At 38.9% G+C, this 15,000-nt stretch overlaps 1 protein-coding gene and 1 pseudogene across 1 annotated transcript; one reads left to right on the top strand and one right to left on the bottom strand.

The window, feature by feature from the left end:
• Window positions 1-5,486: 5,486 nt before the first annotated feature.
• On the bottom strand, window positions 5,487-6,423 carry LOC140924052 (cannabinoid receptor 2-like). Its single transcript, XM_073374052.1, has one exon. The coding sequence runs from the start codon at window positions 6,411-6,413 to the stop codon at window positions 5,487-5,489; it is 927 nt and encodes a 308-aa protein (XP_073230153.1). The 5' UTR covers window positions 6,414-6,423.
• Window positions 6,424-10,152: 3,729 nt separating this feature from the next.
• Window positions 10,153-13,538, top strand: LOC140924051 (angiopoietin-related protein 7 pseudogene; annotated as a pseudogene).
• The last annotated feature ends 1,462 nt before the right edge of the window (window positions 13,539-15,000 follow it).

Below are 15,000 nucleotides of genomic sequence, written 5' to 3'. Positions count from 1 at the left end.
ACCCAACTAATGCAGAAACTTTTAACCTCTCGAGCGTAATATATGTTATACGTTTGCTTGTTTTGTTCTTCGCTTTGGCTTAAAAAGGGCTTACAACATCACAGTAAGTTGCCATAGGAACGACGCCCTGCCGCCTGTTTTTGATCCCATTCCCTCCTCCCCTCCAACCTTAACATACCACGCGTTTAATGATGAATCACAGTTGATTATATCCCACTTATTTGCTTTATTGATAAATTAAGGTCAACGCTTACACTGAAATTTACCGATACTCTAGGCTATAAATAGGACTTTGATAAGGTCCGCCTCTCGCCACCTTTATTGGCTTCAGTTTGCGTCAAAACCACTGAAATCAACCTGTTTATAAGAGAATGCAAGGGACACTTTACTCAAATAGTTTAAGTGTACACAGGGGCGGATCTAGGGGGAGGGTGCAGGGGGTGCGCACCCCCCCCCCCCCCCCAGATGACCTGCGGTTTTCTAATAAAGGTACAACTGGTATTCTGCAAAAAAAAAAAACTATGTGGTTTATTGGTGTTGAAGTAGAGCAAGAGACGAGTGCACGCCCTCCTAAAAAAAATCCTGGATCCGCCCCTGGTACACTAGTCACAATGACCGCAGCTTTCACAACCTGTTCACTTAAATCGATGAACTGCACTTGGGGGAACTCAACAAAAAATATCGCAGATAAGTTGTTCATTATAACCAAGAGAGGATAAAGGGGACAGAGAAGGCATCCCCCATACACACCCTATTCCATAGGTAATTCGTCTCGAGTTATTTTTAAGACCACAGATCCCAAGGGGGATTAGACAACAGCCAATCACATCGCGCGAATGTGTTCCGCGTGGATGACCCACGTTCAGAGCCACGCGTCCTTCACGAATTGACGCAGAACAAAATGGCGGAAGACGTGGAGAGCGATATTGCTATTCGTTTTGTCGGCGAAAACGACTACAGAGAGACTTCTGCTAAAGCTGTGTCAGCGAAACAGAAATTAAAAAAAGAATCGCCCTTCCTATCTTGTATAGAGCTAACAGTACAGCAGGGAAATCCTTAACACACTGAATATTCTCTCAGGGTCATTTAGAATTTACAGTTTGAAGAGAGCAATTTCTGGTTTGATAATAATTCTTCTATTAGTTTTTTATTATTCAACAAAAAAAACACTTGGCGTCCTACTTGCTTGATTGAACAAACGACCGGTTTCAATAGACCGGCGGAATTTCTCATTTTATTAAAGCACTGAGGTTACGACAACCTCGAGATAAACTGATTTCACGGGTTGTCAAAGAGTCCAGAGCGTCGACTCATTTCGCTTCAATGTTCAGGAATGCTCTCGATCTCTTTACGCTTTAATTGCCTTTAGCCCGACATGTTTTGCACGGCGTTTAGTCTTGCGAAACCTCCACGAAACATCCACGCAGCGCGCGAGGTAACTTTACCCCGATTCTAAAAATAACTCCAGACGAATTACCTATGGAATAGGGTGTGTATGAGGGATGCCTTCTCTGTCCCCTTTATCCTCTCTTGTTACAACTTATTTATGATTTTTATACATTATCTACCTGCTCGAAATAATGAGTGCAGCAGAGTCCAAGGCAAAGTAAAAGAAAAAAAAAATTTATGGTTACTTGTTCCCTGACAAACCTTAGCCCAAACTCCATTCAGGGGACACCTCTATTCAGAAGGCACTTGCGGCCTTGGTCCCTAGGGCCGGTGTCCCTTGAATAGAGATTCCTCTGTACTTCAAAACGCTATCTGCTTTTTTAGACTTTGCTTTATACATTGAATTACATTGTGCCGACCTATGTCATTGACGAAAGTTCTTCGTTAAAAAGCATTAGTCTGTCTTGTTTTCGTCTTCATTCCAGAGCAAAAACTTACTAATTTGTTCTATAAATTTGGTCATTGACCTCCTGAGCTCAGTGCTTTCTACATCAAATCTCAGTCGAATGCAGCGTCGCCGGTTCGAAGTGATAAAACACGTTGTGTGAGTGTTTTGAACAGCTTTTTAAAAAACGTCTTCGGTTTATTTCATTTCAGTAGTGCTAAATAATGGATTTCTTTTTTAAAAACGCGTTGATTGAAAAATGTGAAAAAAAGCAGGCAGTAACAAATGTTCGTCTGTTATAGTTATGTAAGTTTAGTTGTGCAGCTAAAGTACATAGGTTTAAGGGTCTAGAGCCTTCGCACTGGGGCTGTCTAATGAAATTTCGGATCAATTTAGGTTTCAGGGAAATTGGCCACCTACCCCTCCCCTAAGCCATCATTTTGCCCTAATTGAGAACTAAGTGTTAATGTTAGCTTAGGGGAGGGGTAGGTGGGCAGTTTCCCATAATGTATATTTCGCTTACCACACAAGTCGGTGGAGTTCCAGACCATGTCTTGTCGAGTTGACAGACGCACTTCAGAGCCTTTCAGCTGGAACCCAGCCATGCATTTGAAGGAACAGTAGGTCTGGTAGCTTAAATCAGTACTGGAGCAAATGCCAGTCGGAGGATCGGCGAAAGTCACGAAAAGCCGAGGACACGAAATATCTAGAAATAAAATGAAAAGGGTTTACAGCCTTTCACATGACAAAAAAGCCAACAGGCCTTTTTCGGTTTCTCAGTTCGTTCTTTTGAAGTTGTCGGAGGTTTCTTTCAATTATATTGTTTAGTAAGCTAGGAGCACCAGCTTTCCGACTATCACAAGCTATAGTTGTCCAATACTTAGCCTGGATTTCAGACATTCCTTCAGATAATATATACTGTTTAAAATGACACTTTTGTTAGCCATTTCAAAATACTTGAATTAAATTTTCCCCAGTGAGATTTTCCACACGACACCATAGTATTTCCGCGCGAAGCGAGGTTAATAAATCGGTCCGAATTTGCATCGCGCGTGGCTCCCACGAATCGCCAAGAGAAGAGTGATAATGGCACTCACTTGACTGTACGATCAATGAAAAATGTTGCCGTGTTGGAGGAAGACGGGGCATTTGCCCTCTTTTTTCGTCCCCACCCCCGGGTAAGGAAGGGAAGAAGATGAACGAAAAAAGGAGAAAAAAAAAGAAAAGAATTAGGAGACCGATGAACAAAAGCAGATGATAAGAAAATATACTGCTTCATGATTTATGAAATGACAAAAGGGAATTTCCCTTGAGAACATTACTGGACATCACTGAACTTGAAAACATCATGAATTTCTAAAAAAATACCAACACAAAATATACAAGCCGAAAAGGTCTCTTCAGCAACAGTTAGACTTCGCAGTTTGCGTTTTTCATCGTGCGATTACAGCCCGAACTAATGCTACTGCCATTTTTTATTCACGATCAATACAACAGAATTATTTCTTAGATAAGCGTAATGTAGCTATCATAAAAGGTCGAGATAAATTCTTAATAAGAAACACTTACCTTCACAGTAGGAAACTGAAAGGGAGTTTAACAAAAACGCCAGAAATGCAAGTTTTCTGTTAAACATGTTTGTCTCCTTAATTCTTAACACCAAAGCGTGTGAAGTTGCCGCAACCTTAGCTGCCACCACTTTTGCGAGAAAAGTGAATAAAACACTTCATTATCTCTTGTTAAACAAGCAATAATAATTGGAGATATGCTTTTTAATTATTCCAGGTGTGCAAACAGTTTCTAAGCCCTAATGATAATTGTAGCTGCCGTTAATTCATAGAACATATTGGGTATGGTATACACGGTTCAAACAGTGCAGAGTGTTTTCATCCTATTTCCACCATTAAGTTCTATTGAAAATCACTCTCGTTCCCAGGGTCCTGTTCTACTCGTCTTCTAGGGACGAATAGGAAAGGACCCTGGGGACGAGGTTGTATTGAAGTTGACATCGCTATATTTGGATTGTGGATTCATGATGATAATGATTATTTGTTTCTGGTTTATTATCATTTTGCCACTGATACAAGTTAATATGTACATGAAATTAAGAAACAAGATGTGGCCAGGGAGCCCAAGGAAGCCAATAAGGCTTACAAATAGGACCACCTTAAAAAAAACTAATTGAAAAATAATTAAAGATGATGATAATGATGATGATGGTGATGATGATGATGATGACAATCTGAAACTACCCTCGCATTTGATTTGCTTTGTTGTCCCGACCCTTACTCGACCTTACTCCATATTTCGAAAATTCTTCAAAAATTTCACCAAGTTAATAAATGGGGCCAATTCTCAAATTAAGCTTCGTTCGAATCATTTGAACCGAATCTTCGAGTAGCACGGACCTTCATTGTACCACAGATTTTAGCTGCAAGGAAGCGCTAAATCGGCTTAGTTTGCCTTTTCGTATCCCCGCGTGTTCGCGTATTCTTTATATTATTTATGAATGAAGTAATTTATCATGAGTCGTGAAGAAATGTTTGAGTTTGATAATAAGTTACCCTAGGAGTAAAAACACGTTAAACTGATTGTTGTCTCAGAACGGCGGCTGTAAAAACACCATTTCTAACTAATTATCCATTAAATCATGAAAAATTCATTATCCCATGAAATCTCATTCGATGACATGATGAGTGTTATATTTAGGATTTTCAAACTCGAATAGCCTAGTACTAGACTGCAATTATTAATATCTCAAGTAATTTCAATCAATTCCAGACTTGAAGACAGTTTTATTCTCAGTCTTCTTTTTCGTGGATACGAAGAAACAATTTTCGCTTCTCCTGTTGTTTGCTTAGTTCTTGTAAATATACCGTGTTAAATCAGCTAAATTTGTTACTTAAATCAGCTAAATGTTTCTTTTTAAAATCTAAAAATTAATAATTATTAATAATGATTTAGAAAATTATAAACAAGTAAGAACTAACGAGACCTATTAAACGACCTCATGATGCCATTATCAAGGAATCGGAAATAAATGAATACGAGTGCAGTTAAAGTTTTCTAAATATGCCTATTTTTGTTATAAATGAAGTAAACTAGACAAAGACTTTAGCACGGATAGAATTCGTCTGCACGTTCAAGCACAGTCTTAATTGTTTGATGTGCAACATTTCGTGAACAAGACAGTCAATTTACTTAATAATAATAATAATAATAATAATAATAATAATAATAATAATAATATTGATCATAACAATGTATAGAATAAATCCTTAAATGAGATCAGTCAGGTTAAAGCTGCCTTTCTTTATATTCAAGCTGATTTCTAGTCTACTACGAGCTTCCTAAAATTGAATTTACAACTTCACATCAACTGGTCGTTTCAGTAATTAAAACTTTAGCAATACTCTTAAGTTACTTTAGCTCAAAATACATTTTCTCTGCATTTCACAACATTAATTCGTACAAGTAAAAGATCATTTTACTATTAACAATTTATTGTTCTTTGCGCAGTCAGAGCTGATTATATTACTGAACCATACTTCACGTCGATAACTCATGATTGTAATTCATTTGCCACCGCTTTTTTGAAAAAAAAAAAAACAGGAAAGCGAGAGAGATCTTTTATACAATTTCATTTAAACCGTTAGCAAATAATTCCTCTCATTAATCGTTTAACTCCAAGTCGAATTTCTCTTATTCTCCAATAGTAAAGAAGAGGATTTATTGACGAAGATATCAAAACGAGAGTAGCTGTGAAATGCCAAACCACATTAAAGGTCACTGCTGACATTGTCCACAAAGAGTGGGCAAAAATAATAATTCCATGCGGCAAATAGCAAAGCAAGAAAACTAATAATATGAAAAAAATTGTGTAAACTGATTTCTTGTATTTAATAGTGGCCATCGGAGAGCTTTGGCTTGTCTGGCCCGCTTGAACGCGTCTTAGTTGATTTCGAATTATTCCAAATACTTTATAATAGGATAACAATGTTGTCGAAAATAAAATAACACTTAAACCTCCGTGGAGAAGAGGTTCCCAGAAATCTCCGGACGGCTGCATCGAGAGTGACCACAGGTGGAGAGGCAAGTAGGCAACTGGAAGGAATAGGAGTATTCCGTAAATTACATAGGCGCGCCTTGCAGTTATTAGCGATCGACGACTCATGTGCAACCATCTTTCTACAGACATCATCGTGATCGTCTCGGCAGTTACAATGGAAAAATAGTGACTGGCAACATCGGCGGCTGCGACTACAGTGCAATTATGTCCCGCAAAAATGTAAGCAACGTATAACGGCTGCGTGATCAGACCAGTAGCAAAGTCCGTGGCTGCCAGCCCAACTAATAGAATATACGAAGGACTTCGAAGCGATGAGTTCTTCCATATTACCGTTAAAATTAACGTGTTTCCCGTAACAGCTACAACGGATAGAAGGGCGTTGATGGCGCCCACCAAAACTAGGATATCTTGCGGAGCGACGTCCCCATCACGGACATTGCGATAAAAACTACAAACATCCAAATGTGGAGTTGATGTATTGAGCCTAGTCGTTGAAGAGCCGTGAAACATGATTCTTAAATAAGGAAAACTTTCCTTGACGTTGACAGTAACTGTGTACCCTATATAGTATGCTACGCCAAAAGTGACAAAATATCAAAGATGCAACTTTATAATTCAAATCCACAAATTCACTGTCAAGATCGATACAATTAGCATCAACTTGCTTTTTGAATGTGTCAAGATTGTAGAATTTAATGTCAATTCCCACGTGTTTCTTGTCATGTATCAAGACATACGTTTTCTAAATCAAGATGTATGTTTTTTAAATCAAGAAGAGAGACGACAGTTTTTGATCATTTCTGTTTCCGAGAGGGACTGAAAACGAGAACACAGGTTGGAATTCAAGATGGCTTCTGATCGTTTCTATATTCCAAATGCAAGTGAATTTTTCGAAGGTTTACTCTCCCTTTTGCAGCACTGCGGGGACTGATCCAGCCTGATTCTGCTGCAGTAGTCCTGGGCTAACTCCGTAACTCGACCATACATCACCCGCAAAGTGCGTTGATATTCCTCTAGACGCCTTGCAAGAAATTCTCCGTGCCCCCCATCGGTATTTTCGTTCACACAGTCCCCGCACTGCTGCAAAAGGGAGAGCAAACCTTCGAAAAATTCATTTACATTTGGAATATAGAAACGATTAGAAGCCATCTTGAATTCCAACTTGTGTTCTCGTTTTCAGTCCCTCTCGGAAACAGAAATGATCAAAAACTGTCGTCTCTCTTCTTGATTTAAAAAACATACATCTTGATTTACAAAAAGTATTTCTTGATACATACAAGAAACACGTGGGAATTGAAATTAAATTCTACAAACTTGACACATTCAAAAAGCAAGTTGATGCTAATTGTATCGATCTTGACAGTTAATTTGTGGATTTGAATTATAAAGTTGCATCTTTGATATCTTGTCACTTTTGGCGTAGCATATCGCCGGCTGAAACTCGGAAAATCTTCAGAAACATGCTGTGTCAATTTTTTTTTCGCTGGAGCTGACATTTTAAGCGAGAAAAACCCGTATTTTGGAAAGCATCTTTTTTGCAAAACAAGGACAGATTACGCGTACAAGCTTCGTGTACAAGACTTCGCGACTGGTAAAAATTTGTCTTTTAATCAGTGCTCTGAACAAGAGAGTTTTGCTTTTTTCCTCAGGAAAGTTATTTTATAAAAGCAATAGAAAATTTTTTGCCTGTGTTTGCATATCCTGATATAAACACTCAAGGGGTTGAGAGAGGCTATGCAAACACGGAAAACGTTTTCTATTGCTTAATTATTCAAGGAAAGGTTTCATAGGCATTGACAGGGTGAGAAAAAGAATGCATAAAGAATTAATTACACTTAGATAAAGAGCTCTCCAACACTGCACTTTCACTATACCCAAAAAAAAAAATATCGAGGTTGTAGATGAAATTCTCTTCATGAGGAAAAATTAAGATATAAACATAACAACACCACGAGCAAAAATATATGTATACGGCGGAGATTATTGCGAAATCATTTTTCTGAGGCCACGTGACGTCAAGTGACGTCATACAAAAGGGCCATCATCGTAGGGGCTACTGTCACATGATGCCGGAAGTACTTTCATTCTGGAACGATTTTATTTCATTTCCGCATATTTCTCTGTATTTGTTTACCGAATAATAATACCGAAACGACATTACCTTCCCTTCGAGTCATTCCGGCTTTTTGTTGCGAATGAAATTCTCGTTTCATTCCGCTATCATGAAAATGAACTTTTTTCCGAATTGAAAATTGCAGACCGTGTAGTCTGGGAAATCTGGCGCATGCGTATCTGATCTGGCGCGAGAGAGAACGCCTTCGAATAGGCTGGTTGATTTTATCATGTGTATGCAGTACGAACTTCACTCTGGAACAAAACTCGCTCCGGAATGAAAGTCATTCCGTTAAACAGCCCCTTAAAACATGTAACCTGTGTGGGAGGCGTAATGCAACCTCAATTGCACGTTTGATCGCGTCGCGTTTTGAAACAAAAACGGCTTTTATCGGAGGCAATATCAAGAGCGGTGTATACGCAGGGATACCCTACACTTGATATTACATTCCTGCTACAGTTGTAGAATCGCTGTGTACCTAGGCACAAGAATTTAGGTTTCTGAGATACTACCCACCCACCCCTCCCTTAAGCAATCATTTTGCCCTAAGTAAGAACTAAGTGTTAATGTCGGCTTTAGGGGAGGGGTAGGTGGGCAGTTTCCCAAAACCTAAATTGATCCGAAAATTTTTCAGTTAAACGACTATACGTCTAGAAAATATATTTATTTTTGAAAAAATGTTTTTCTTAATCTTTACCCAACACGTATTTTGAAATAATGCTTGATGGTAAAGCACTCGAACGCACTCACTGCTAGTTATAATATAAAGATTTACACAAGGCGAAGCTCCCGTAAATAAATTTATAATTTAATTCAAAAAATAAACTTGTAACCATTGCAAAGAAATCCACTTGGAGTTGGTCCTGCGATGAATTGAAAAACAAGTAACTTGTCAGCGGATAACTTCAAAAACACACGTTTCCTCCATGGCTCACACCTGAGCCCGCAATACGGTCATGTGATACAGTTTTGACAGCTGTCAATTAATCACAGGCTCGTCACGCAATCCTCCTCAACAAACGTCTGCTAAAACGAGTGGAAAAAAACGTAGACCAATCACAGCACACTTGCAGATCTAGAAAGTGCACTTTGGACCTGAGAAATTTCGTGCGAGACTCCAGAAAACATCAGAAAGGTGTCAGTGAAGACCTTCCACTTTTGGAACAAACTACCCAGTTAACTCACATGCCCTTCGTACTGGAGGCTACCCTCGCAATCCCGTTGACAAAATTAAGTCGGAGGTTAAATTTGCTGAACGAAAGTCAGCTTTACTACAAAACAATGAACTGCGAAAAAAATTCTGCAGTTTGTTCAGTTACAATGTACCATCCCACCGTTGCCTCACCAAAAGAACACCTTTATGTATATCAGCAAAGGGCATCTAATCCAGCCATAACAGAGAGAAATATAGGAAAACCCAACTCATATCTTCTACGTTCTTGTCCGAAGCAACACTCTTTGGTCACTTATCACTCTCTACCGAGCTTGTACGTTATGTCTGGTTTGTCAGCACTTTGAGTTCAACAGTGCCGATTGGTTCTTCTCACAATGAGAAAGGAATTTAACCGCTCGTTGCAGCAGACATTCGTGGGGCAGGAACGCGTGACGAACGCCTACGAACGTCTGCGTGGGAGGCTACAGGCTCCAACATAAGCAAATTAGCTTGAAAGAGTGAGATTACACATTGGTTACCCTGTGGTGCGGACGGACGTACGGTCACTTGACTACCAAAATTTCACAGATGGATAGATAACCAAATTTTCTTGGGATCCGCTCGCGTGGAGCTCCGCTAACAATAATTGAAATGCCAATAGAAAATCGTAAGTGTCTTAAAATAAACCTGTAAAGTTTTAACAAAGAATTAGTGTGTTTTTTCTTTCTCGGTGACCAAGATAAGTCAATGACATTCTCATGTTATTCAGGTCATAAAACTTTAAACACCTGATAGGCGAGGTAAGCTAACTTCTCGAAGTGTGTACAACAAAACAAATTTTCCGCGCAGCATGTTTTATTTTACTCCCCCTCTCTTAGCCGTACAATCACGAAACACATTTCAGCAGAAAATAAAAATCTTTATTTCTTTATTGAGAATGATATCAAAGCATTTTCTTTTATTGACGCTGACTGAACTCAGAAATGACTTTTAGATCAAGCAGGGGATTTTTGGTAAGTTCATTTTTTTGTTATATCGTTTAGATTATGTTTTGTACGTACGGCATCCTTATGTTTTTCGTAATTATTTTTTTACGCGATGAAAAAGGTTGATGAGTAAGCAGATAAAAAAGACTACTAAGCAATCAAAAAGGTACTTATCAGACGGTAACGAACATTTTACTCCCAGCGTTCTACGTTTTGTTCAACAATCCTCGAGTGATAATACCAATGAAAGGCTTTCTGCGTTACTGTCATGCTTTTAGGGTCATTTTGACTCGGTTTTATGGCTGAAACAAAAAAGGACAAAACTTTTCAAATGAAAACTACTGGAAGTATATCCAAGGTCTTGAGCGTTAATTTTTAGAAATTACATTACAAAATTGCGGACAATTAGGGGAAAACTGCAAATTTCTAATATTTTTCCACAATCGAAATTTCAAAACAAAAAAATAGGAAAAACTTTTTTCTAGTTTTCTGTAGCTTTAATAACCCATGTTCCATTTGAATTCGTAAACCGATTAAATTTTTTGGGAGGACCGTTTTAATTGTGTATTCTCACCGAATGTTACCGTTTTAATTTATTAGGAACTGTTTATATCTAAGCTCGGAAAAAAACAATTGAACGCCCTGCGCAGCGTAGATTGACAATTTTTGATAATCTTTTGCGAATGTTTTATCAACCATCACTTCATTTTTTCAAATAAACAAACTATTAAAATCTTAAGTCTTATCTTAAATCTTAAGTGCACTGAAGTCTAGGCAAAAAAAAGGCTAAATTACATTAATTTTGACTTATTACTGCACCAATATCATATGTTTTTTCTTTTTTGCCATGAGAATTTAAATTTATTATTTATACATGTTATTATACTCCGTGGATCTAAACTTGAATGATATAAACTCTCTGGATATTAGTGTATTCTAAAAAGCATGGGAACCTTAGAAAAGCCTAAGCTTAGACAGAAACTGGCTCTTACATTTTAAGATTCTCACGAATTCCTAATTAATCACTACTTTTCATTTTACTACATTGTTTTGCTCTCGTTTTCCTATAAATAGACAGCATTTTATGAAATACCATATATAATTAAACAAAAGAAAATTTTGTTTTAGACTTTTTGGGGTAATATAATCTTGCCTTGATTTTTAACATTTATAAATTGGTACGAGAAAAGATATTATAATGAATATAAAAATAAAGTCAAAACAATTTTTTTACTATCAATCACCACATTGAACGCACTATTTTTTCTTACGAGCAAAATGAAATAGTTTCTGGGCGGGGGGTGTCATTTCAAGCTCAGCGCGAGGAATATGATGGAAACATCTGCATAAGATAACTGAATAGGTGGCATTAATTGAGTGAATGTTTGATTTAAGCAGCAAATCACTTGAATGTCTATTTTTCCTTCAATCTGTTTTAATTAGGTATACCTGGTCCTCTTTTCTGCTACCCTTGATGCACGAGTGGAGGGAAGCTCAGGTTTTATAGGTGAGTACTGGAATTCATCGTGGTCAAACGACCCAAAAAGCCAAGCAAAGTAGTCCAAGTTCCCTGGGGGTGGGGTGGAGTGGGGGAATTACTTGGGTTAATTCCTGCTGGGTATGTGCCGCCGACCTCTCAGAACCCCTACCCCATTACAGTCTATTCTGTAATCAAACGATGGACCCCATCCTAATCGCTTTTTGGGAAAATGTAACTGTCTGTTTATGCATCTATGTTATAAAGCCTTTTAACTAGGTCATCTTGAAATGAACTGACAAATTTGTTAAACTTAATGTGGTGTAAATCTTTCTATTTTTCAATCCCTACATACCTGAATTTTCTGATCCCCTGATTCCCGAAAATGTGCTATCCCTTTCTAGTAACTCTAATGAAAAGGCAACCCCATTATAGTCAATCCAGCCGTGAAAATGCGACCCCATCCAGCTGCACATCCCCATTAGCCTATTAGGCTGATTTAGCAACAGAACGGGAACGTCAGTTGAGGACAGCGCGCGCAAATTAAACAACTGGCTTGACCAATGGCAGAGCGGCAAATTGGGCACCGGAAGTCGTGTTTAGTCCTTTCCGCACGCTTTCCCGTCGTCAACTGACGTTCCCGTCCTGTTGCTAAATCAGCCTATTACTAAGAAGTACCCCCCCCCCCCCCGGGTCAAACTAAAGGATGTTTTGGCGCTGTTGTAAGGTAATCCAGATTCCGGAATCGGGGACATTTTTTGCTGGTGGAGTCCAAAATCCGGGAACATTTTTCTTGGAAAGTCAGGAATTGTGGGCTTTATGAAATCCGGAATCCCGCTAACGGTTGGAATCCGCTGACCAAGAATTTAGGAGGAAGGATTAGCGCGGTTGGTCAGTACGCGGTCTTTTGTGCGCTGGAGGTTCCGAGTTCGATTCCCAGGTGTGACCTCAAATGCTTCGTACATCTTCTTTCCTTTTTAGCCTGCGAACAGCAGACGTATTTCCGGTCGACGACCGGAAATACGTCTGTTCGCTGGCTACTTTCCTTTCCGTGTAGCTTTAAATCGCTTTAAATACCCGTAAAACGGAGCAATGATGGAGAAGGGGGAAACGTGTCTAAGAAACAAATAAACATATGTTTCAGATGAAGTCTTGTTCTAAAATCGTTTTCAATAAATAATATGAAAATCTTTTGGAGGAGTAACATCTAGCCGCTTTTTAGGTACATTCACCTGCCACTATCAGTGTTAAATGTCATTACTCGTTACTAACAGGGCGGGATTGTCTTGATCTGTTGTACCATGGCTTCAACACTTCCGGTATTTATCAAATTGACCCCGATGGTACTGGAGAATTTCAAGTTTTCTGCGATCAGGAGACAGGTGGTGGGGGCTGGGTTGTCTTTCAAAGGCACATTAATGGAACTCACGCCTTCGAAGACAAAAACTGGGATCAATACAAGGAAGGATTTGGCAACTTGTCGAGTGAGTTCTGGCTAGGTAATGAGAAGTTGCATCGACTATCCTCAATGAGGCAGCAACTTATGGTAGAGCTTGAGGACCATGGAGGCGAGAAAGCGCATGCGTTGTACAACCATTTTGCTCTTTTTTCCGAGAGCGAAAAGTACGTGCTTGAAGTTTTTACATACTCTGGTACTGCTGGAGATGCACTTTCCGAGCACAGTGGCAAAAAGTTTAGTACCATTGACCGGAATAATGATGGAAGCAGTAGTTTGGATTGTGCTTCCACGTATGGTGGAGGGTGGTGGTATTTACAGGACTGCGTTCGCGCTTTACTGAATGGTGTATATACCACTTCTCCAAATGGAATAGTATGGGAGGACTGGAGAGGTGCGAATTATCAGCTGAAACAATCTGCAATGAAGTTACGGACGCGCAGAGGTTAGTAAAGCGTATAGAAATAAGGATGCGCAGTCCATGCATGAAAACTAGTAATTCTAATAGAAATTTTGTTTAATGATTATCACCAGAAACTCATAAGGGGTTGAAACGTGTAACTCTCATATGTTTTCTTTGTCCGGTGCTCGTGATTATTCGTTTTCGAAAGTACCATATTTGGAAAGAGAAGAAAAGATAATTGACCAATCAAACTTCGTAAACGACGTGACGTAACTTTACTTCACGTTCCCGCGCCCGCTTAAAAAAATGGCCGACAAAGGGTGGAAAAACTTCCGAAAGCCTAGTAAGCTTTCAAAGCCGTTGAAACTAGGAAGCTTACCGAAATAAGCTGAAATACTGAGAAGGAAACTCAAGTTTTTGTTATCATCATTATCTGTCCACTTAAGAACCTTTTTAATAATTGATTTTCCTGATGTTACAGAACGACCGTGGGATTACTACCTAAGTTTTTCTGGAACATTATCTCAGGGATTCGCTTCTGTCCCAATCATCTTGGAATTTAACACCTTCACCGTTTCATGGTGGATGAGAGGTCTGATGGCTGAAAGATGGTCAGCGATATTTTCGCTGGTTAACTTACCACAAGCCAAATACCTTGAGTTTTCTACGATGGGGAATAGACATTGCAGAATAACGTTAGATACTAACGTAAGGTGAGTAAACTGCGAGAAATGAGTCACTTACTCCTGCCACTGATAGAGAACACCTTTGTTATGTTTGTAGCCTGTAAACAGACGTTGTCTTATTTTTATATTCATTCTTTTCAAAAACATCAGCGAGCTCGCGAGCGAAGCAAGGGCACGAGAACGAGCGCAGAACGCGAGAAAGAAAAATAAAGAACTTCCCCCACCACTACCGCCTCGCGGTGGCCGTCAATTAATCCCCCTGCGGTTTAAATTTTATCAGCCCGCGCTCGACGGGCTTTGAAGAGAAAATAGAGGGTCTGTGATTTGGCCAACTGCTGTTGTATTTTTACTCAAAAGATTTCTCACTTAACACTGTCTTCCCAAACCATGCATGCAATGAAATTCGTGTTAAAAAGTGACACTCTCAAGCTTTTCATTCCATACTAGAGAAGAAAACAAACTAAATAACAGATGTTTTGCCTTAGATAATTTCCAGAAAATCTAATTTTGTACAGTTGCAGTTTAAATGGAACGACCTTACTATACAGTATGAATCCTTAAATATGTACAAGTATTTGCTGGCGCCATACATCATTTAAGAGGAGAAAAAAAAACCTTAGAGTAAAAAACGATTTTTCCAAGGTATTGTCCATTCGTGTAAGTAGGGCAAAGAACTGAGAATGTTTCTACTCAGTAGTGTAGGGAAGAAAATTATCCAGATAAGGTCTTTAAGTAGCCTTTCAGTTATTTGCTTTCTTACGCGGGATCAAACCTTTGACAAGGATTTCATTTATTTCTCAACGGTTTGATTGGTCACTCCCAA

The sequence above is a fragment of the Porites lutea genome, chromosome 14 (assembly GCF_958299795.1).
Source record: "Porites lutea chromosome 14, jaPorLute2.1, whole genome shotgun sequence".
In the NCBI taxonomy this organism is placed as follows: Eukaryota; Metazoa; Cnidaria; class Anthozoa; order Scleractinia; family Poritidae; genus Porites; species Porites lutea.
This window is presented reverse-complemented; position numbering and strand designations above follow the sequence as displayed.

Excerpts from the sequence above, each read along its gene's own strand:
- LOC140924052 (XM_073374052.1), bottom strand. The coding sequence starts at position 6,413 with ATGTTTCACGGCTCTTCAACGACTAGGCTCAATACATCAACTCCACAT.